Source organism: Chelon labrosus, assembly GCF_963514085.1.
Source record: "Chelon labrosus genome assembly, chromosome: 10".
In the NCBI taxonomy this organism is placed as follows: Eukaryota; Metazoa; Chordata; class Actinopteri; order Mugiliformes; family Mugilidae; genus Chelon; species Chelon labrosus.
The window spans coordinates 30463111-30487262 of record NC_140360.1 but is presented as its reverse complement, the minus strand read 5'-3'; the positions used below and the strand labels follow the sequence as shown (position 1 = coordinate 30487262).

Here is a 24152-nt window from a genome sequence, read left to right as displayed (position 1 = left end):
CATAAGGTGTAATAATATTGCACATATTAGGAGTGCTCGTTGTGGAGCCTAACAGCAGCAGGAAGGAAAGACCTTCTGTATTTTTCCTTCACACATCGAGGGTGAAGCAGTCTGCCACTGATGCTGCTCCTCAGCTTTGCCAGGCCACCGTGCAGGGGGTGGGACCTGGTATATACAGTCAATGGGCGGGGCTCATCATCCAGCATGGAGGACAGTTCAGCCAGAACTCTCCCGTCACCCACCTCCCCCACCGAGTCCAAGGGGCAGCCAAGGACAGAGGTGGACTTCCTGATGATCCAGCTTCTTCCTTTCCCTCTCTGCTATGCCACTACTCCAACAGACCACTCCGTGCAGGATGGCCGACACCACAACAGAGCCTGCAGAGTGCGGCCAGTTCGAATGTCTTATATGGCAGCCAAGGCCATTTCTAGCTTTGTGGGGACCCCAAGCAAGATGCTGTTTGGGGGCCCCTAGTTTGTCAAACTTCGATGAAGAGATTCCTAACCCTTAGATGGTCCACTAAGATGCCACAATCACACTTCATGAGCAAAACAGGCTACAGTTAAAATTAAACATCTTAAGTTGAGCCACTCATGCAAGTCAAACTGATGAAAAATTATAATACAGGGAAAACAACAATCCTCTATGCGTCAATAAAAAAACAGATTTTGAGTGTTTACTTTAAATAAAAAAATACAACAAACCAACATCTAATTTAAGTGCAAGAATGAAAACAACACTGATATCCTCATATAACAGATGCTTGCCCATCTCGTGCATGGTTGATGAGGAATGTGATGTTCCTGGAGCTTCCTGGTCAGGAAGTTCAGAAGATCCTTCTGGCTCAACATCTGGAGCTCCAAAATATTTTAGAATTGCTGCTGCAAAGACAAAGCTCCTTATCAAGCAAAATAAATCATGAGTGCATATTCCTGTTGTATAATTGCAGTGATGTTGCAGTAACACAGACATTTTTTATTAAAATTAATCTGTTTTTATATTAAACATTGTGATGTACAGTATCCCTTTAAAGCTTGTTATTATTCTTCTGACATACCTCCGCGGCCGCGAGACCCAGACGCTGTGAGCGATTTATACTTGTGCGCTCGTCAGATCTGTCTCACTCTGTAACAACGCCACCCAAACGCTAGTTGGCGCTGTGACGTTTTTGCCAGTCGGTTTCTACTTCCTGCTTCGCTTTTCACTTCCTGCTTCACTTCCAACAACGGCGCCTGAAACTTTCGGCGGTACAAGTTAAATATTGTAATAAACAAGTGGTTAAACACACCGGCGTTCGTTATGTGGCCAATATATTTTATGCACATGCCATTATGATATTTTGAATTTCTATTCAGTTTGGTTGTTTTTGTATAGCTATTGCAAATATTTAAAGCTTAGTCGCACACACTGCATTTTTGTTGCAATTCTTGCTATTGTTATATTTGTATTGTAATCTTATATAGTCATTCTAAACATTCTCAATTTAGTGAGTAACTCAGACTACCCGTTGTCATAAAATTAACCGAATTTATGACCACGAACCACGTGATAATGAGATCAACTCGCGCGTCTATCTTTTTCTATTGCACTGGTTGTATGTGTTATGTGCGGTGATGATTGGTGAGTGCTTGGTTTCCGTATGAATACTTTATGCAAACCACGTGGTGAGAAAGCAGACTGCAGCTTCTTTTGTTCAAATCAATCAAACCGAAGACGGACGGAGAGCGGCTGAAGCAGGAAATCACCGGTATATGATTTATTTTTTTAACAATATGAAGTTAGTTAAACATTTTAAGACATCAAAGAGATTACATGTACACTAAATTGAAAGCGCCAGGTCAAGAAAATATTGAAAAAGTTTTGATATGCCATCGTTTTTTTGTTACGTTGTGGTCCTGTGTCTTTATTTAGAGCGTCTGCTAGCATTGAGTAGCGAAGTAACGTTAGCTATGAACCCCATCATTTGCAAATTTTGCTACACATGCTCATCTCAATCTGGGTTGATGGGAATTTGCCGATCTTGAACATACAAACTTTGCTAAGCTCGTTCGTATATCAGCTAACTACATAACTTCACACGCTGTGCGTTAGCATGCCAGCTATCTTGCTACCAGATGAGTGAACAAAGAAAAACGAAGGTAAGCTGGTCAACCGAATGAGGCTAGCAGCTAAACTATTAGACGGACAGCGGTATAGGTTTTAGTCTATTACTTTTCTTTCAGTTTTTGACACCATCTGCCCCTGTCCATTGATTATACAATTGAAGACTATAATTTAAGTTCTAATCTGTAGCGGCAGTAACGTAGTTAACGTTTTTGAAGACTGAAAAATGAATTCAATATTAAACAGAATAATGAAATAGTTTCAATAATGTCCAATCGGCTTAAACCTTCTCATTCGCTCTAATAGTTGTACCACTATTAATATTATGTTTTATATTTTAGATTCTTCAAAGTAGCCACCTTTTTGCTTTTGCTCATGAGAACCACACGAACGATGGCCGCACAGTGAACGCAAAGTAGTAAGCAAGTGTTCAGCATCTCTGGTTACTCCTTCAAGACTGTTGGGAAAACTATTCCAGGTGACTTCCTCATTAAGCAGATGACAGAATCGATGCAAAGCTGTCATTAATGAAAAAGGTGGCTACTTACAATCTAAAATATAAGTGAATTAATTAATGAGTTAAATTCAATAAAAATCGAGAAAGTTGTATCCAAACTTAATGATAATGTATATTGACATTTCTTTTGGTGTGAAGTATCTTAATTTTGGCATAGTTTTCTATTTGATTGTTTCTCCGTTGTCACTGTGTTGTATTACTGTCACTGTGTGGTATTCCACAAACATTGGGGATTTTATAACTAATACTTGCAGACATGCAGTTGTATCATTGTTGTACCCTATATGGATCACTGCCTCTTTCCCTCAAAAACAGATTGTGATTAAAAGATGCCACGGAAGAAGGTGACTGATGTCTCAGGGAATGGTGGGATGAAAAAGAAGCGAGCCAGTGGCAAAAGGAAAGAAAGGGACTTTAGTAGCGACGATGAGTTTGACTTCGAGCAGGAGAACAACAAGAAACCAAGCAAGCCTGCTGTGAAGTCTGGTCTCCAGCCTGTCACTGTGGCAGAAGATGTCAAAGAGAAAATAGTGGGTTCTTTTTTTACTTTTTATTTTTTTTTTAAACAGACCCCTCCCCCCATATTTAGCCATGGAAGTAGTACACACACAGCAATGTCCAGATCTGTTTTTGTTCTCTAAGTACATTGCATCATGTGAGACACAAATGACAGGGGTGAATCTACTGGTCAACTTGTGATTGGGTCACCCAAGATGCACATGTGAGCAGGCTTTATTGAGAAAAAAAAGCCGTTTCTCAGTATTATCCCATGATTCTAACAGGAGCATAGTCAGAATTTTTAATTAGTGCTTGAAAATAATGACTTCTGGTCAGCCGTTTGTCTAACATCAACATTATTGACTTCGCTGTGTCATTACTATTTTCCACAGAAACTTGAGTGCCCAAAGGTAAAAGGACAACTGCTCATCTTTGGAGCAACCAACTGGGATTTGATTGGAAGAAAAGAGGTGCCCAAACAACAAGGTAAAATTCTTATCAATCAGATGGTTATTAATTGATTATAATGAGTAGTGTAAGTCAAAATGTGTTTAGAAATCCAGCCAATAATAGGACTTTTACATTTGATTGTTTTTTTTTTCCAGTTAACCTTTTCAACTTCAACTAAACCTTTTTAATAGTTATTGTGATGATGCCTATAAAGAGTATTCACCATCACCCCCTTGGATATTTCCAAATAATGTCAGTTAATTATATATATGGTAATGTAACTGATAGCTTAAATATTCACTCCCTTCATGTCAGTATTGGTAGATGTACCTTTGGCTGCAATGTCGATATATATCAGTCAGGCTGGCCCACCTGGACGCTACAACTTTTCTCCATTCTTCCTTGTAAAACAGCTCAAGCTCTTGTCTGGCTGCTCGGGGATTGAGCGGGAAAAGCTAAAACTTCCGTGAAAAATTCTGGATTTAAATCTGGGCTTTGACTTGGGCACTCCAGAACATTCACCTCTTTGTCTTTGAACCATTTCTGTGTAGCTTTTGCTGTATGCTTGGTGTTGTTGTCTTGCTGGAAAATAAGTCTTCTGCCAATTCACAGTTCTTTTGCAGACTAAATCAGATTATCCTCCAGGATTTGGCGACATCTTTCTGCGTTTATATTCCCCTCTACATTTACAAGATTTTCAGGGCCTGCTGCTGAGAAGCATATTGCTAAAAATGGTCATTGTCAATTTATTTATAAAGCACATTTAAAAACATCAACTGTTGACCAAAGTGCTGTACAGAGTAGACAACAGGTGAGATTCGGGTCTTTCATTGTATGTTGAATATCACATAATTCATATAGCTTTAATAACATCATCATTTTGTATTGAGTTCAGTAACAACAATAATAATAATAATAATAATAATAAAAAGGGTGAAACTGTACATGCCCCATTCGCCCAGCCATAACCTGCAGAGAAAACATAGCAGCTGAATGTTTGGCTATTGGCCAGTGGTTGTGAGCAGTGTAAATTTAGACAGATTTTTATATTTTTTTTAAATTTGGTCTTGGTCTTCAGACAACAATACTTATCGATCTTTGTAGTAGAATCCTTTCCAGAGTTGGATAGCCTGCAGCCTGGATTAAAGATTACAGACAGATAAAAGCATACACAAGAAGAATTAATTCCAGGAACTACATTCATGTATGCCATATTTTTCCCACCTAATTTGTATCCACAGGGCTTCTTGAAACTTGCTAGTTTTAGTAGACTACCATTAACTGCCTGAGATTAGATTAGCCAAACGCCCTGTATCTAATTCAATGACGGGGACATACATACAGTCAGCCTGTACAAAGAGAAGGATGTATTTTGAATATTTTAACAATACCATATCATGTGCAGATAATATCTAGTCCAGTCTCGTCTCTTTAACAGAAAGAGGTGCAATTTCTTTTTATTGATTTTATCATCCGATATTAGTTTTAACTCTTGTGTCTCCAAATGTTTCCATGGTGGTTGAGAATCTTGGTTGACCAAGGCTGCTCTAAAAGACAGTCTTTCCACTTCCACATACCTTTCTCTGTCCCAAACAGTAAGTATTCCCAGCAGTGTCTTTCTACGAACTTCTCTTTCTACGGCTGGGTTCTATATGTCTAATAATCGGAGCAGGCAGTGAGATGAGGTGACCATTTTGTACACCATCATTATATTATTGCTGCACCAACAAACAAGTTCATTTGAGCTTGAAATTAAGAGTTTTTTTTATTTGAACAACATGGGTGGACTTGTTACGTACTTCGCAAGAAGAGATAAATTGAGAACTTCTTTCTTGTGTGGTGTCCGACAACTATTCTGTGATTGGTTAGAAATTGGAAGTGGGTGTGGTTAATGCGGAAATGTAATTTCTGCCCTTTTTCGTTTGTGCCATGGATCGTTTTGAGCATCAGCTGGTGAAAACAATGGAACACACAGTATTCATTCATTCATCCATCTTCTGTAACCGCTTGTTCCTGTGAAGGGTCGTGGGGGGTGCTGGAGCCTATCCCGGCTGGACAGGTCACCAGTCTATCGCAGGGCTCTCACAGAGAGACAGACAGCCATTCACGCTCACGCCAGTTTAGAATTACCAGTTAACCTAATGAGCGTGTCTTTGGACAGTTGGAGGAAGCCGGAGTACCAGCAGAGAACCGGGAACCTTCTTGCTGTGAGGCATCAGTGCTAACCACCTCGCCACTGTGCTGCCCATACAGTATTTAACATGCAATATTCTCAGCATGACCACAAATCTCCCCAGGGTAGAGATCGGCATACTATGTGTGTATGCTGAATGAACTGCATGATCTGATGGACAATGTCATCAAAATGACTGGCTGATATCTTAAAGTAAGACAAGTGTTTGTCAGATTCCCACAATGCTTGATGCGTGTGACGTATTCTGCAGTGAGAGGGCCCTAGAGGACTTCCCAGGAGTTCTGCACTTGAGTTTCTCAGGTAGTATAAATGACCTGGCCAGAACAAACTTTTTATTCTCTTCTCTGTTCTTGCGGAGTATGTAACAAGCTTTAGTCAAAGATTTTCCTATTGTCCACAGTGCGGGGCCAGATCAACTTTGTGTTGGTCCGTGTTTCAGGTCAGTCTGCATCTCTTGGCTTACTGAAAATCGTAAACAAAAGTTCCCAGAAAGTTGTAGTTTTTATAAAGGAGTTTCAGAAAACAGCTGTTCTGTTTAATTTATATACAGCATTTATTGGTTTTCAACAACAGATTTAAAAATAAATCTCTGTTGTATTGAGTATTTCTGTATCGAGCCAAATAAACTGCTGTATTCCAACAGGTACCCAGTTAAAAGGTTATAATCGTTTTGTGGTCTGTATTTCTAGCCGCTTTCCGCAACCTAGGCCAGAATCTGTGGGGTCCTCACCGTTATGGATGTCTGAATGATATCCAGGTTAGCTGTGTGGTGTCTGGTCCCTGTGCTGCACACAGTCTTCTCATGACCACTGAGGGCAAGCTGTGGAGCTGGGGTAAGTAACATCTGTCACAGTATCGGGGTCCAGAGTGGTGGGAGTTGACTGCCACTGAGCTCTTGGTTCCTGTGTCCTCAGGTCGTAATGACAAAGGTCAGCTGGGTCATGGAGACACTAAGCGTCTTGAGGCTCCCAGGTTAATTGAGGCCCTGGCAGAACATGTGATTGTGTCTGCAGCATGTGGACGGAATCACACTCTAGTACTCTCAGGTAGGGAGTCATGTTGTATGTTGTTATATTATTGTGTGTTATATTATTATGTTTTTAATAATAGCTAAACAACTAAACAAAGCAACAGACAGATTTAGTTCATTTTAAGTGGTAAAATCTGTATTAGCTATTGGTTAAAATGAAACAACATATTGTGGGGGCCCTAATATTGTGGGTCAAAATTTGTTGTCTGGTGTTGGTCAAGTAAAAAATAAATTTTCCAAAAATGATGGAATACTGCATACAGTGCTGTGTATTTTTAAATGTGTGTTTGCTGATGTCCTTTGTGTCTCCTCAGAGAATGGCACCGCATACTCTTTTGGCGAAAATAAGCTGGGGCAACTCGGACAAGGCAACCAGACTGATGCAGTCCTTAGCCCAGCATTGGTATGTTATCACAGAAATGACTCATATTTTTGCTGCTTATGGAAGCCTGAGGTATAGAAGTAACAATGTTGCAAAAACGTCCATAGGAAATAGTTAAATGACCAGGGGCAATGCAAGAACTCTAGTAGTCCTTCGTATCTTTACCATTGATTTGGAATTCCACATTCACATTTAAAATTCGAATTATGTAGATCGTGATGCAAAGCTGTATCAGATTTGGTTGTTGTTGATGGTGATTACACAAATAACCTTCCAAGTATTTGAGGCGCTACTCATGTGTTGTCGTCTTATTACCTGACTTGTTAAGAACGTCAAACACCTAGACCGCAGATGTCCAGTTAAACTTTCCAGATTACTAAACAAATCTGATTCAAACCTTCCAACCAATCACAGTCTAGAATTTTCAGACAAATACCATGGCCATATTGGTAATATATATTGAATCATTGATTTCAGGTACAGTTACATAAAACTACTCCTTAGTAGACTACAGTGACCGTTTGGAAGCTTCATAATTAGCATGTTGGTGTACCTTTATAGTACACTTTTTCTACCTCTCTTAGATTTCCTACAATGGGCAGCCCCTGGTGAAGGTGGCTTGTGGTGCTGAATTTGGCATGGTGGTGGACTGCAAAGGAAACCTCTACTCTTTCGGATGCCCTGAATATGGACAGCTGGGTATGCTTACTATATGCATCTGTTGTTTTTAATATATTTACATTGTTTTACAGCAGTCGATCTCAGTTTTTATTGAGGTCCCTTATCTCCATCAAATAAAATGCAATTAAGACCATGTTCAGACCTGGTAACATGCTTCCTGCAGGATCTGATCAGAAGTACAGCTGGGCTGTGTGTATAATAGGGAAATCTTTTTAATATATACTGCCCAAAAAAAGTAGCAGAGCCCCCCCCCCACTAATCAGTTTCAGTTGCTTTGTTGTTAATGAAATTAATAACAGATGTACTAGAGGGGGCAACAGTGAGACGAAACCCAAAACTAGTGACTGTTTTTCACTAGTTTTGCATTTGGTTAGGGTAATTGTCACTACTGTGACCCTTGTGTCCAACTCCTCCAAGATGGCCCATCAATATGTGCCATTGCCAGGTTTGCTGTGTCTCTTAGCATAGTCTCAAGGGGGAGATTCCAAGAGACAGGCAGTTACTCTATGTAGTTGCATCAGCAGGACTGGTATCTGCTCCTTTGTGCAAGGAGATACAGGATGAGGACTGCCAGAGCCCTATAAAATGACCTCCAGCAGGCCACAGGTGTTAATTTCACTGACCAAACAATCAGAAACATACTTGGTGAGGGCGGCCCGAGGGCCCGACTTATTTTCAGATGGCCATAAAACATTATAGGAATAATACAGGCAGCAGTGTGTCTTCATGATACTCTTGCTCTTCTCTGACTGCCCATTTAAATCTGGGGAATGAAAGAACAGACACCCTCCTGTGGATGCGTGTACATGTGGTAGACCAGCACAGCCTTTTGTATCTCCAAGTGCCAACATTAGTAGCTTCCTAAATATTGTACTGGTTAGGTTATTCTGTTTTATGTCTCTGAGTATGTATAAAAGTAAAGGGCTTTACTGTCATTGTAGCAGAGCAACAATGAAATTGGTGTTGCAACTCCACTTGGTGGACAGGAGACATCAAAATAAAACACAAGAATAACACAACAATTGAAAATAATTAGTGCAAGAATCAGTGAGTAAATATTAAAATACGAATGTCTAAGCCAGCGGTTCCTAAACCTTTTTGGCCGTGCACCCCCTTCAGTGTCCCCCAACTGGGATGACGCACCCCCAATCCCCCACAACTTAAAAACTTCTTGCATTTTCAATATAATGAAACATTTTCAATATAATGAAACAAAGTTGCGCGCAAGCTTCCACTTTTACGACCAAAGAGGATGGATGACAGGCTCAGAATCAGAAGGAGGGACATGTTATAATATGTCCCTCAACGGACATGTCCCTCAACGGATAAGTTGAGGGACATGTTATAATATTTTCAGCCACGTTTAACAAAAATTGTAGCCCTGCCTCAACTGACTGCACGTCCCTGGTGCACACATACAGTGGTAGAGGAAGATAACTTCTTCTCCACCATAAATTTTTTTTTTTATCTCGCACACCCCCCAGAGGAACTCCACACTTTGGGAATCCCTGGTCTAAGCAAAAGAGTACTTTGTAGAATACACACATATTGCATCATGGTGAGAGGAGTAAGCATTGGCAGCATTAAAGGGGAACTACTGTTTTTTACAACCTGGGCCTTATTATAAAATACAATAATTTACTCACCCATATAACTGTTGTGTAATTTGCAGTCATTTGGGAGATATTTAGATCTGTGTACAGATATAATTACTGAAGCTGATCTTGCATGTGTTAGAATAATGTGTTGGTAATAGGCTGAGGTCAGTCAGTCTTGTATGTGTTCAGCGTGCTGATGGCCTTGGAAAAGAAACTGTCTCCAAGACTGGAGGTGCATGCCCTGGCAGACCTGTAGCGCCTGCCAGAGGGCAGCAGTTGAAACAGTTGGTGGCTGGGGTGTGGGGTCCTTAATGATTTTTCTGGCTCTACTGATGTAGCGGGAGGTGGCAATGTCCTCCAAGGAGGGCAGTGAACAACTGATGATTTTCCGAGCTGACTTCACTTCCGCTTTCTTATCAGCGGCCAAGCAGCTAGTGTGCCAAACCGAGATGTTGAAGGTCAGAATACTCTCGATGGCTGCCCAGTAAAAGGCCACGAGCAGCTTCCTCTCCAGGTTATTCCTCCTGAGCACCCTCAGGAAGTGGAGTCTTTGCTGTGCCTTTTTTTTTATTGTGGCTGTGGTGTTGGCATGTGTGAACCCTCTTTCCACATAGACCACCTTGATGAAAAGCGGGATCTGTGCTGCGTGTCCTCCTGAAGTCCACTATGTGTTCTTTGGTTTTTGTGGTGTTCAGTGAGAGATTCACTGAACACCACGCAGTCAGTCTTTGGATCTCGTGCCTGTAAGCAGTCTCGTCCCGCTCTTTGGGTCCAATGACGGTTGTGTTGTCAGCAAATTTGACGATGGTGTTGGTGGGGTGAGCCAGTGTGCAATCGTGTGTACAGGGAGCAGAGTAATAAACTCAGCACACAACCTCGTGGTGCCCCAGTGCTGAGTTGGGGGTGGAGGAGAAGTTTTACAGTCTGTGCACGGTTGGTGAGGAAGTCTCTGATTCAGGTGCAGATGGAGAAGGAGAGCACTAAGGTGAGTAGTTTGCTTATCAGAATGTCTGGGATGATTGTATTAAATGCTGAGCTATAGTCTATGAAGAGCATCCTCTATAGTCCTGCTGTTGGTACACCAGTCATTATGCAGGTCTATACAGATTGAGTCCCCTTCCCTTGCTCTCACCTGAGCCTTTGGTTTTGTCCTGGCGGTGGATGGTGCGGCCTGTCAGCTGCACTGTGGTGTCGGAGATGAGGGGGTGAAACCAGGTTTCTGTTACGATCATCATGCAGCAGTTCCTAACGTAGTGGTTAGCAGCGATCTATAGCTCCAGCTCATCCATCTTGTATGTGACGGATCTGGCGTTGGTGAGGAAGATAGATGGCAGAGGAGATTTGTGGTTGTTCATGTAGCCTCGCCAGCAGGCCTGTCCAGCATCCTCTCTTCTGCCCCCTCTCTCTCTAGCTGACAATCCATGACGACCCTGGTTGTCTAGCAGTGTCCTCCGGTATGTTGTGACTCCTTTGAAAGTCACTTGTGTTGGTCAAATTGCCGCGTAATCCACACTCCGTCAAGTCTTGTCGACTATATATGTAGTTAGCCATATACTGACTTTTAAACGAGGGGAAAAACAAACAAACAAACGCTACACCGAGGCTACACCTGTGCACGCTGAGTTCCAAATGTATAGTATAGTTGTATAGTATTGCCTCCTCATTTTTTTTTTGTCATTGCAGGCCACAACAGTGACGGGAAGTTCATAGCTCGGGCCCAGCGTATCGAGTTTGACTGTGAGCTCCTCCCGCGCCGTGTTGCCATCTTCATTGAGAAATCCAAGGATGGCCAGATCATGCCTGTGACTAATGTGGTCGTCAGAGAGGTGGCCTGTGGGGCTAATCATACGGTAACAAAAGACACAAAGTAGCCTCATTGAAAACAAATACAAGCTTGTCATGAAAGATTTTTAAGTAAAGGATTTTTAAACAAATTTTTTAAGTCAAATCTTCAGACATTTTGTAAAAGTAATGGAATAGAATTTTGTTGACTAATGAAATTATCAGACTATAGCACTATTCGGACTAGAATAGTATTGCATGTACTTGAACCTACTGACATTATGCCAGGATGTGCTGTCAAGGCTTTGCTACTTTATTCCATTCTGCTGCATCTAAGAGCACCACACCTGAATGCAGAAATCCTGCATGATTTCATTTCCCCATTGAGATCTGATGTGTTATCAAAATAGTCCTTGATTTTTTTTGAGCAGTGTATGTTAGCTTATAGCGTATACTTGAAGAAATAAAACATGTAATAAGACTACGTAGATCCCAGGGGAGAATTTACAAACTGTGCTGTAAAGCAGCATCACATTTGCTGATATTACACTTTAATGCATCATAATTACAATCAGTGCAATGCAATTATGCCATATTACTTGAGGTATTCAGTAGAGATGCACCGATTACAATTTTCCCGGCCGATTCCGATTTCCGATTTTTCATTGACCTGCCGATACCGATTTTAGCCGATTCCGATTGCATTTTTTCTAACCACTTTACAACACACACAAAGATTTATTTTCTCTTCTTTAATATAATATTAATATTATCTTTTCTTTAATAGAACATTTTTTGAACAGATAACACTATAAAAATAGAACTATATAAATTACTCCTGGTGTGGGAAGTTCACACACATCTAAAGTGCAGTGTTATGGAAGAACCATTTCTTTCTTTTCATATCCAATATCCAACTAAAGAAATGTGATATATTTAGCAAACTAAACTTCTGTATGAAAACAGGGGAAACAGGTAATGGCAATAAAATAATATATAAATATATAGAAAAGAGGAGAAGAAAATAGAGGCCTTAAAGATTTTCTTAACAAATATTTAAAAAAAGGTGGTGACGGTGAAGCTGGGACTAGTAAAGTGAACGTAGGTTAGAAACAGCGCAGCCAACGTTTACCAGCCTTGTAAGCTAACAGGCTAGCGCTAATGTTAACGTCCATTAACTTGTATAAAAGCCCGACACAACACGTTATCTTTGACAGAAACAGTTAAGTTTGGTAGCTCCGTCAGAGAGGATGAGACAGAGAGGAGAGAGATCCGGCTGCAGTCAGGTGACAGAGAGAGTGATGCGGGAGGGGCCCGCTGTCTCGGAGCGGAGGGACAGAGTCAGGCTACCGTTGAGAGAAGAGAGAGGAGGTCACAGTGGAGCGCGGGGGGGTATCTAAGATTATCTCGTCCCGGGCCCAGGCAAGACTGTCAGCTGGCCTGCGTGTGATGCTGATGTTGCGCGATGTAAATCATGCGGCGCCCGAGTGCATTTGACCGGCAAAAAATCGGCATATGTCAGACTGACCGGCCGGTCTCCGGTCATGGCCGATCACGTGAAAATCGGCCGATTCCGGTCACCAGCCGATAAATCGGTGCATCTCTAGTATTCAGGCACATGTTCCTTACTGAACAATAGTTACCTATCCTAAAAGCCAAAAAGATGCTTGACATGCTAATGTAAGCTCAACTGAATGGATTCTGATGTAAAGATATTTCTAGTAATGTAATACAATAACAGTTTGGAGTATTTTAAGTCAGTAACTAAAACTAACTGAAGGGGGGAAAAAGTTGCTGTTTTATTTTCATACAGTACTTAACAGACACATCTATTCATGTACATTTAGGCCTAGGATGGTCATAAAAAAAACATCAAAAAAAGTTGCATAGAATTACACATTAGTCTTCCCATAGATGGCCTTTGATGGATTTACAAATAGCTGTAATAATCTTCACTGAGCATGCGTGTGTGCATATGTCCATACAGCTGGTGCTGGACTCTCAGAAGCGAGTGTTCAGCTGGGGTTTTGGTGGTTATGGTCGTCTGGGTCACACGGAGCAGAAGGACGAGATGGTTCCCCGACTGGTCAAACTGTTTGACTTTCCTGGTCGTGGTGCAAGTCAGATCTTTACAGGTTACCAGTGTTCCTTCGCCGTCAGTGAAATGGGTAAGAAAAACACACATCACACTACAAGATCCACAGGAACCTCATTCTAATAGGTTGTTCAACTTGTTAATATTTACAGAGGGCTGTTTAACTTTAATAGTTTTGCAGGCTATAAATACCAAATGTAGATGTCCTATCATCCCATGTGTTTTGTATGTTATAGGGGGACTGTTTTTCTGGGGTGTGACAAACACTTCCAGAGAGTCAACTATGTACCCCAAGGCTGTGCAGGATCTATGTGGCTGGAAGATTCGCAGCCTGGCATGCGGGTGAGTAAGCGGGTTAACAGCAACACTCTCCGAATGCAAATGCCGCATTGGGAAGAACTCCAAACATTTTACCTGGTTAATTGATGAAGAAATAATGAAGAAATATTGTGTTGCCCCTGATCCAATCATTTCACGTTTCGTTTAAGCCAATGTAGGCCTATATGCTTGACGGTTAAATAGCTCTGCAATCCATTATCAAAATAAAACTGCCTCCAAATTGTTCCTTAAAGATTTTCATTTTATTTTATGCATAATGGTGTGCTTCTTGGTGACCTTGATGAAGACCAGTAGCTGATCAGTCTAATAAAGTCGCTAATGTCTTGACCATTGTACAATTTTATATATAACAGTAAAGGCTTCTTTGTTGTAAAGTAAATAACAGTAAATAAATTAAAATTACGTTCTCGTAACAAAATAAAACAAAAAATAAATAGCTGTATGAGAACTCATTAGCATCTACTATGGATGTTTCGCTCTACTACTACTACTACTACTACTACTACTACCACTACCACATCACGAAGTATCCACATTGCACAGTTTAGAAATCACTGGCTGACTGCCTTCGTTTTCCACTCCCCAGATTGGCAGCCCTGTACCATGGTAGGGATAACTCTGGTTTTGGCCTTGCTCCTCTTCTGTAATCTAGCTTGTTTCTGGTAATTAGTTTTTCATCAAAACTCCACACTGATGAGGGAAAAGAAGAACAAGAACAACTCAGCCCTTTGTTTTTTTTCCACAGAGCGGCAGATTGGCACAGATCGGCTTTAACTGCAACATTAAACAATGTCCCCACTTTCTGGAACATAAACGTCACCCTGCGTAAAGACACTGCTCTCGGTAGCAGTCACACGTTACACATAAGGGCACTTCTCTTAAAGTGAAGGCATGGCCTTTAACAGTGTAAACTACTTCCACATTGCAGACATTTTCAAGTTTGGTTTTGGTTTTGGTTCAGGGCAGCCGTAAAACTAAGGTAAGGCCCTATGATTTCTACAATCAGGAATTGCGGACGGAATCGCGTACTTAGCCGATTAAAACTAAATCTATTTTTAACGCGGAATTTGACATAATTTGACTGCAATGCTATTTTCATGTGGAAGAGGAACGAATGTCTGGAGAAAACTGCACAGAGGAAAACAAATCTGGGTGACAAAACAAGCCCCTTCCAAAGACTGAGCCCCTGCCCCTTCAAAACACTGTAAGCATGGCAAAGCGGCTGCCTATGGCTCTGTCTTCGTCGGCAAAAAAACTGCGAAACTCTGCGCCAACCCCCCAGTACAGACCATTTACCATTTACCATTTACTGCTTCTACATTCAAGTCATCGGACTCAAGAAAAGAGTTTATTAAAGATTTTGTGGCTATGTGTGCTGAGGCTGACATCCCCTTTATGTACTTCTTAGTCAGCTCAGTTGATTGTGAGCGGTAGTAAAATAAGAGTAAAAGCTTAAAAATAATGGGATTCGAAAAAACAGAATTCCCAAAAATTAAAATGGGAAAAAAACGGAATTTGGGAAAAAATCCTATGGTGTCTAGCAACAGGATATTGTTAGTTGGGGCCTTTAGGACATTTCGCGTGAGGGGGAATAGACTAATGTCATAATGTTATGCCTGATCTGTGTATGTGTATGTGTGGATCAGGGGTCGCGTTAACCGAATAGTTTCTGTCACTGACTGTTTTTTTAAAACTGATGGAAAAATCTGAAGGCCATCTGTCATTTTGACAGATTGCAATTCACACCCCTGACCACTTGGTGGCGAGTGACATTATTAATTGTCTCTTGTCTCTAATCGCTTGCAATCCAAACATCCCGGAACTTTTATCAGGGCACGATTTCCTGGTACACCGATTATACTGATGCACACGCCAGAGCTCGGCCAGAGAATGTCTAATATGGGGAGAAGTGCCACTCTCACTGAACTTCCGGCTTCTGAACTGGTGGCAGTTCCACTCTGGTTCCATATGAGGGCGCTCTCAGGACGAGTGCAGAATGAATGGCGGTCTATGGAGCAGTACCCCTCAAAATCCACTTTTCTCAGGATATAATTTTTTGTGCAGTAATTTGAATATTGTATTTGAAAGGAGATGCAAAGAAATAACACATTGCTGGGTGTTAGATTTTTTAGAGTCATTTATTTGCTTTAAAAAGTATTTTAAAATGTCAATGACGTCATACACATCGTACGACCAGATACTGCTTTACGGTAATCCTTCAGTCACTGCTTTGGTGCTTTCGCGCTCTGCACTTTCTTTTCTCTCGAGGCATGGACAACACAGCTGACACGGGTAAATAATCGTGCTAGAAGAGTTTCTGTTTTGTTGTTTTAAAAGACCGGGCCACGATGCCGTCAAGCGGGATCTGGTCGTAATCAGTCCTTCACTGACCAATCTGCGTTCATTAGCACAATGCTAGCGTGTTATGGGCAACAACAACTCAACCTGTAAGAAAACGAAAGGACATAAGTTCTCGTTCATTCAACTTTTGACCTATAACCCATGTTGAACTTGCAAAACCTACAATCAAATCTGAGATTTCTCAACGACAGTCGGGTGAAAGAGACACATTTAGCCGTTTAGCTCCATAGAGTCCCATTCATGTTGCACTCATGGCGATCGCCCCCAGTGGAAATCTGGTGGAACTGCAACCAAAATTCGTTACAATGGGACTTAATAGAGAGTGGCAAGGCTCTCCGTAGATGGGCTCTGGCTCGGCTTAACCATAGACCCATAGACATATATACAATATATATGTTCAGGGCTCTCAAGTCTCACGCATTGGGCGTGAGACACACGCATTTCAACACGTTCACACGCTCACACGCCACACTTTGTATTTCTCACGCAGAGAAATTACCACGATAACGCGCACCAAGGTGCGCCGCTAATCAAGCGCGTCCCTTTAGAGTTCAGAGGCGCCTTTCACGCACCAGCCAATCAAATAAAAAGAATATACCTACTGAACTGCCAATCAAAAAATAGCATTGCTGTATCCGGGCAAGATTTAGATTTTCCCGGTTCAGACGCTCGCTGAGAAAAGGACCGTCACATCGCTCGAGTCACATCTCACTCATTACAAAACCTCCGGGTCACGTAAACCCGACCAATTAAATATTAAAATCAGTCCTGTGTCCCGTTTTTCCGTTTCGTATTTTTGATCTGAGCCTAAAATTATTATTTTTTTTTTTCGTTTTGTGTTAGATTAAAAAACAAATAACAAATAATCAGTCACTTTTTAATTTTTTGATTTTTGATTGCCATTCGAAAATGGAAAGAACGACTGATACACAGATTGTAAGTCATCTCATCATTTGATTTTTGTTCCTGGGGAATATTGTGTCCAGGCAGCTGATAATCAGTAATGTTAGCTAACAGTTGACCAGTGTGTGAACTAGCCTAGCTAGCCAGTTGAATCCCGGCTAGTTTCAGCAGCTATTCTGACACTTGTTTTTTAGTCTTAGTTCAGGACACATTATTCACAGAGCTTTTCTCTTAGGCCACCGCTTAGTTTTTTCTTTAACGTTATTCACTAAGCAGTTGAGACCAACTTCTAGGAAGGACATTACCAATTTAAGATGAGATTTGAAAAAAAAAAAAGCTCTGCATTGCTTGAAGGCTCATGCAGGAGCTAGCTTACATTCACCTCGGTCCATGATAGGCTGATGAGTGCTGCATATTTGACTCAGCTGTAGAAATATCTTTCCTAGGGGGCTAAATTATGTAATACCATATTATTGATAAGCTCAGACATTATCACACACACACACACCTGCACTAAGAAATGCTGAATTAAATACATATTTTTATTTGTGTGAATTTGTGTTATTTATCAGATCTAAGCCCCGTCCCCACCCCAACCAAACTCCTGCCGTCACCGCCAAAATCTCACTCTGAACTCAGTTCAAAACTTGAGAGCCCTGTATGTTTATGGCTATGTGGCTAACGGCTAAGAAAATGGAGTAATCGGATGAAAGCACCGTTGCTAGGACTCATGAGTTTTTGTGCAAATTGTGCAAAATAAAAGCGTTTGCATACCACCGAAGCACTTCAACCCTACGGCGCCATCTAAGAGCTGTTGCGCTAGCAGTCCCGGTCCCAGTACGGACAAGACGTGTCGGCAGCCCAAACTTTTTTTTTTCCCTACCATTTAAAGTCAATACTGTCAATACTGAAAAAGTACTTAAAGTTAATGACATTTTAATAAAAATGAAATTCTATTGAATTGCATTGTTATCATTTAAAAAAATTAAAGTGATGGGTAAAAATAGATTATGGCGGAATTTTTATGACCCTGTCAGTCAAAATGACACAACGGAAAAAGTCTAGCGCAACCTCTGGTGTGGATATATATATATACCGTCAGACATAATGAGGTAATAAGTTTGATACACTTGATATCTTATCATGGTGTCTGTCAGTGATTGGGATATATTGACACATATCATGTGTCAGAAGCAGGAGGAATGGGCAAGTGAAAGGACTTTGACAAGAAAATAATTGTGGATTAACAGTCTCTAAAACTGCAGCTTTTTAGGGGTATTCCCGATCTGCAGAGGTCGCTACCTATCAAAAGTGGTCCAAGGTAAAGCAGTGAATCGGTAGGAATCATATAATAAAAATAAAATGTATTATTGTTATTATTATTGTTATTATAGGGATATGGCTTGTTGATGCATGTAGAAAAGCTAAGGCAAGCTGGTGGTGGCAGTGCTTTACTTCAATGTTCTGCTGAAGGACCTTGAGCTCATTGGCTCTGTCTGGGTCACCGTCCTGCTGTTTGGCTCTGATGTGGAAGTGGACAACGGACAGTCCTTGTAGGGATAGGTGTATCGTTGCAGAACCTATCGATCATGACTGTTGTTGTGTGTCAGCTGTGAGAGCTATGGTCTAATGAAGAAAGAAACTCGTCTCTCCTTTATTCTTGAGCGGAGTTAGCAGCTCCCCGCTAACTCCGTCGTTGCTTCTTTTGTTGGTAAATTTTGCAGGTAGACCTTGTCGTATCTGCAGCTTGTTGTGCTCCATAATCAGTAGGCTCTTGCATCGCTGCCGAAAAGTTCTACCTGGAGATGACCACTTCAGCTGTCAACAAGGCATAATAAGGGTGGAGAGCACCGAAACGTCAGAAAAGAGGAAGAGAGAGAGAACAGTGGCGTGCTGCAGTTTCATCTCTCCGAGTCAGAGTGGCAGTCCATGCAGTATCAGTTTATTGCTGCAGGGAGTGACCAGAAGTGTGACTTTCAAAGTAAAATAATTTCACTATAGCAGTTCACTTAAATACCACAAAATTAATTCCTTTATCTGTGGCCCAACTCATGAAAATTAATATTTTTCACATGAGTGAGTTGCAAAAGTATCTGAACCCTGGTTTGACCCTATTGTGCAGCAATAATGTCTAATAACTAAATGTTGTCTACAGCGGCTGGGTGAATTTGACCCCATTCCTCGGTACAGAACCCCTTCCGTTTTGAGGTGTAGGTGGGATTCCCCATGATGAACTGCTTGCTTTAGCTCCTTCAACAACACTTCTATTGGACTTGGCCATTCCAAAACTTTTTTCACCATTCTTTTGTAGGATGACTTAAGTCAGTGATGGGCAAACTACAGCCCGTCAAGCACTTATAAAAATGTCCTGACACCCCAGGTTTTCCCTTTTAATGTATATACTATGGCGGCCCACCAGAGTCTAATTTGCTTCACTGTGGTTTCATATAAAAATTCAGAAATATAGTTGGAGTCTCTCTGTCCCTCCTCTTTTTGTTATTTAACTAGGACATTTTAATTGACAAGTCAACTGTTAACTTTACTGTAAATTCGCTGATAAAACGTACAAAAATGCACACATTATGTTTAGTATTCTTATATTGTTTTTGTTATTTGTATTTTCTTTTCTAAAAAACATTTTGTAGCATTATTTAGGTTGCAGTTTACATTAAAAGTGCTAAAGTTCTGATATAATTAGATTTTTTTAAATCCTTTTACTATGAAAACACATAAGGTTTTAATGAGATGTATGTCCATGCTATGGGCAAAACAAAAAATGGAAACCGTGTATAGGTATTGGGTGGGCTGTACTACCAACTTTCTCAGCCCCCATCCCTAGCTCTAAATTTATTATTCCTTATTTGTTTTCTTTTACAGGAAAAGCAGCATCATCATTGCTGCTGATGAGAGTACAATCAGTTGGGGCCCCTCACCCACATTTGGAGAGCTGGTAAGATCAGAGTGATTAGCTGCGTCATCTGACATTGAGGTCTACTCCTGTCACTTGTCAACAGTTAAGGCTCTTTTAGAGTACTGCGGGACATAGACGCCATAAATTACACACGTAGCCTGCGCAGTTGCGAGCCATTTCTACCTGTGCCTAGTCAGGCTCACCCTGTAAAAACGCCTCCCAAAACACTAGTCAGCACTGTCTTTTTTTTTTTTCCCCCAGTTAGGTTAATTTTTGTTTCTACTTCCTGCTTCACTTTCAACAATGGTGACTGAAACTTTCACCGAAATTTTGCCGAAGACGAGTCAACAAATGTTTATCTCTGAAATTCCTTAATCCAAAATGATCAACTTGAACGTAGAGATGGAGAATCAGCCGGAAATACTAAAGCGGAAACACTCTACTACCAAGCGGACTAATCACTTGCAATTATGTCACTGTCGGTGTAACTTTTGTATTTGATGCAAAAGACTAAACTGCCAATTACACTTTTTCAGCTCATCAAACTTTTGTGTTTGATGCAGAAGTCTAAACTGACAATTATACTTTTTCAGCTCATCTTTACTGACCCGTAGGGTAATAATAGTAGTGTCATTCATGAACAGTGATGGGCACATTACTTTTAAAAAGTAATTAGTTGTAGTGGCTAGTTACTTCTCCCAAAAAGTAAGTAAAGAGTTAGTAACTGAATTACTCCACTATAACTATAACTCCACTGTAACACAATAGTTACTTTCCCTGGTAACTACCAGAGAAAATAACTATTGCGTTACTTTTTTAGTTTTTTGTTTAAATTCTGTACTTGATATGAGGTGATCGCTACACAAGTGAAATCCGTTTCTTGAGGGATCCCACCGCTCTGTTCTCGTGCCTGCTTCTTGAGCGTTTTATTGCAGTAATCTACATCTACATCTGCAGTATCTTTGGGAATCCTTTAAGACACTTTGCTTGTCCCCGACTATTCTGACATCCTGGGGCACAACAGCTGTCGACCATTTTTGGATGTAACTGGTACAAGTACAAGTTAGTTAGTTGCTCGCAGTTGTCAGCCGAGTAGTAATTAGCAATGTGCGCTTTCCTGCCAATATGGCGGTGTTGTGATTGCTGGTGCAGGGTGACGTCAGCTACCGGAGCTCTATTAGTTGCTTCACTTCACACTTCATAACGCACCACATTTAATTGTCGGTAACGACGTGGTAACGACGTTGTAACGGCGCTGTAACGATAGAAATAGTAATTAGTTAGATTACCCGTTACAGAAAAAAATAATGCTGATGGTAGTGCCGTTATTCCCATCACTGTTCATGAAAAACGGACATAATGAGAACAGTCATGGTACATTGAAACTTTGTAGTGTTCTGCAGTCTTTGTTCTATTTCAGCAGCTTTTTGAAGCCCACATGAAGATCAATGTGACAAGTGAGAATGTTCAAACGTGGTGAAACACTATTTGCAGACAATGAATATTGATACTGGCTAATAATTGGCTAATCTCTTGTGTTCTGAGCTCGGCATTGATATTTTTGTCTGGCCTTCAGGGGTATGGAGACAACAAACCCAAATCTTCAACCACTGCCCAGGAGGTTAAGACATTGGATGGCATATACATTGAGCAGGTAAATGAACAAAAAACATCTAAGAATATCCATGCAAAAATCCAATTCTCTTCATTTTGGCCTTTTATTACATGAAGAGTAGGAAATACTGCATTCCAGTCACATTGGAGATTAGAAATTTTCAGCTTCGAACAATCCAGATTCTGAGCTCAATTCTTTTTGAAACTCGGTGAGTGCAAACAATCAACACATTGACTGCTTAAAATCTTAATGCTTTATTCAATATTATTTACAGTTTATAAAACATCTAAACCACTAAACCACTAAAACAGCTATTTTTTATTGTAAATATTTTAAAAATCATCAGAATATATGTACCTTTTTATTGCAAAGAAATAACGACCAGTATAAACTCAAGCTTGTATAAAGTGGTGCACAAAATATTTACCTGATGATGGTGCTATATGAAAAGAGGGTTTACCAAACTTATTTGTTATTCATCCTCTTGACACTCATGAGGGTTTCTACAAATGTTCATAGCTGTCCACGTAGATGATGTTTCACTGTGATCACACAAGACTTCCTCTGTCTCCAGTCTCTGTCAGAAATCTAGCTACAGAAATTGGATTTTTTGGAGATGCTTGGTCAAATTTGAAAGTTTAAGCAGTAAAATGAACATATCTTTTGCAGGTGGTGATGGGCTACTCTCACTCTCTGGTTATTGCCAGACAAGACACCCAGCAGGAAGGGGACAAACTTAAAAAGCTCCCTGAGTACAACCCTCGAACAATCTGATTGGCCATCCACCAGCAACTCCTCAGCTTGTTTCACTGGAGCAGAGACCAACGAGTCTGAGCTAGAATACCAGTGGCAGTGGTAACATACTAGTGGGATAGTCGGGGGGGGGGGGCTCTTAGAAGGCTGCAGGATAGCCACACATCTCAGCAACCAACAAACTTGCTCCACATTGAAACAAGGTGGGACTGGTGATGGATAGATGAACACAACGAACGAGATTCATTTTCACTTCCCACACTGCAGACTCTGGCAAGTCTTCACACCTTGCCCATTATACTTCACAAAACTCTTTCCATTTTGTTATACAGTCAAAACACTGATGTCTCTTGGTCTGTTGTTCTGAGTGTTGTCGTATTTTAAATGATTAAATTGTCACTTTTACAGGTGCTACAGCAATACCCTCAGTCTCCTCATTCTGAGTGGTTTTTAAAGACCAACACTCCATATCTGTGCCTTTTTATAAATGTTTGTTCAGGATATGGAAGTATTTGTAGTTCAGTGGCATGCACTCAGAACATAATGTCCAGAATATAATGTTCTGAGAACTTAATGTTACATTCCTTTCGTTATTTTCAGTTTTTCTATCAAGGATGCATGCATTAGAACACAACCATATTTTCTGGCTCCTGCCTCTGTAAATTTAAGCAATTTCAATCTGGACCAAATTCTTTTTTTTAGGGTTGAAGTTCTGTGGGTGACGGTTTTTCGTTGAATGGCTAAATAAAGAAATGTAAATTGATTTCTCTAAACGCTGTATCTATTCTACGTTATTTTTATGGCTTTTGATGGTACCCAAGTATATTTGCACAATGCAGTACTGTGCAGGAGAAGGGGTTGAATGTCCGTTTTACTATGGCATAGACCGGGACAAGCATCTAAAACAATTTTCAAAGCTTTGAGTATTTTCTGTGGCCTCAGTTGTAAAATGGAAATCTGGAATCACCAGGACCTCAAATTGGCCATCTGACCTAACTGAACAGAAAGGCGTTGGTCTGGGAGGTAATCAAGAACTCTGCAGTTACTCTGACAGAGTATCCAAAGTGCTCTGCAGTGAAAGAACATCTTGGAAGCATGACTGTCTGACCATGAGGAGACAAAAATTCTGGACAGAACTGCAAAACTTTTTTATTCTAATTAAAACCCAACAAAACATCTGTGGAGACCTGGTAAAGACTTTCCAACCATTGGGAACTGCGACTGAGTGATTAGAGAAGCAGTGGCAGGGGACCATAGCCCCCCCAATCAAATAAAGCTAATTTGAGTTCCACTCTCACTTAGATAAATGAACCAGTCCTAGTCGTTTTTCATGACCTTGATGTACAATACATAGTACATTTGCATGTGTATGTGTACAGTATTTGGAATCAGGCATGCACACGATACCAGAAATGTACATACACACTGAATAATCACACAGCCCACTGTTACCGCTAGGCTCAAGGCCAGCAACAAAGAGGGAGGCCACACACAGAGTTACCCATCAACTTAGTTAATTTAAATTAATCAAAATTATGATACTAAGAAAACTAGTGTGATGTTTAAATCAGAAGAGTCTGTAATGTCAGCCGTGACTAGATGGGTGTAAGCAGGCCGGCTGACAGTCTTGCCTGGGCCCAGGACGAGATAATCTTAGAAATCCAGCAGCAGTTGATGCTGCGTTCACAACTTGGGGAAAAAAACGAGCTCTAAGTTGTAAAAAATGAATTGAACAGTGTCAAACTCAGAAGTTACAGGTCGGAAATTACACGCATAATTTGCACGCACAATTTGCTGTTTTAAGTGTTCAGCAAATTGTGACAATATCCCAAACGTCTTTTTTCCTCCTCCGAGTTAACCTGTAGCGTGAACGCTGTGACTTCTCGGTTACTTCCGAGTTGTCTTGAACGCAGCAGACACAACGCAGTTTCACCGGTTGA

General features: G+C 40.8%; 1 protein-coding gene across 6 annotated transcripts; it reads left to right on the top strand.

The window, feature by feature from the left end:
- The first annotated feature begins 1291 nt into the window (after positions 1-1291).
- On the top strand, positions 1292-22975 carry rcc2 (regulator of chromosome condensation 2). 6 transcript variants are annotated; one of them, XM_084553962.1, is made up of 13 exons: positions 1292-1747; positions 2936-3150; positions 3511-3604; positions 6452-6595; positions 6677-6808; positions 7107-7195; positions 7759-7873; positions 11137-11303; positions 13223-13403; positions 13567-13672; positions 19811-19883; positions 21421-21498; positions 22129-22975. In XM_084553962.1, the coding sequence occupies exons 2-13, from the start codon at positions 2950-2952 to the stop codon at positions 22231-22233; spliced, it is 1485 nt and encodes a 494-aa protein (XP_084410088.1). In that variant the 5' UTR covers positions 1292-1747; positions 2936-2949; the 3' UTR covers positions 22234-22975. The 6 variants fall into 6 exon arrangements, with proteins under 6 accessions (XP_084410088.1, XP_084410091.1, XP_084410090.1 ...); XM_084553965.1 differs by lacking the exon at positions 1292-1747 and adding an exon at positions 1822-2138; XM_084553964.1 differs by lacking the exon at positions 1292-1747 and adding an exon at positions 2504-2521.
- Positions 22976-24152: the final 1177 nt, after the last annotated feature.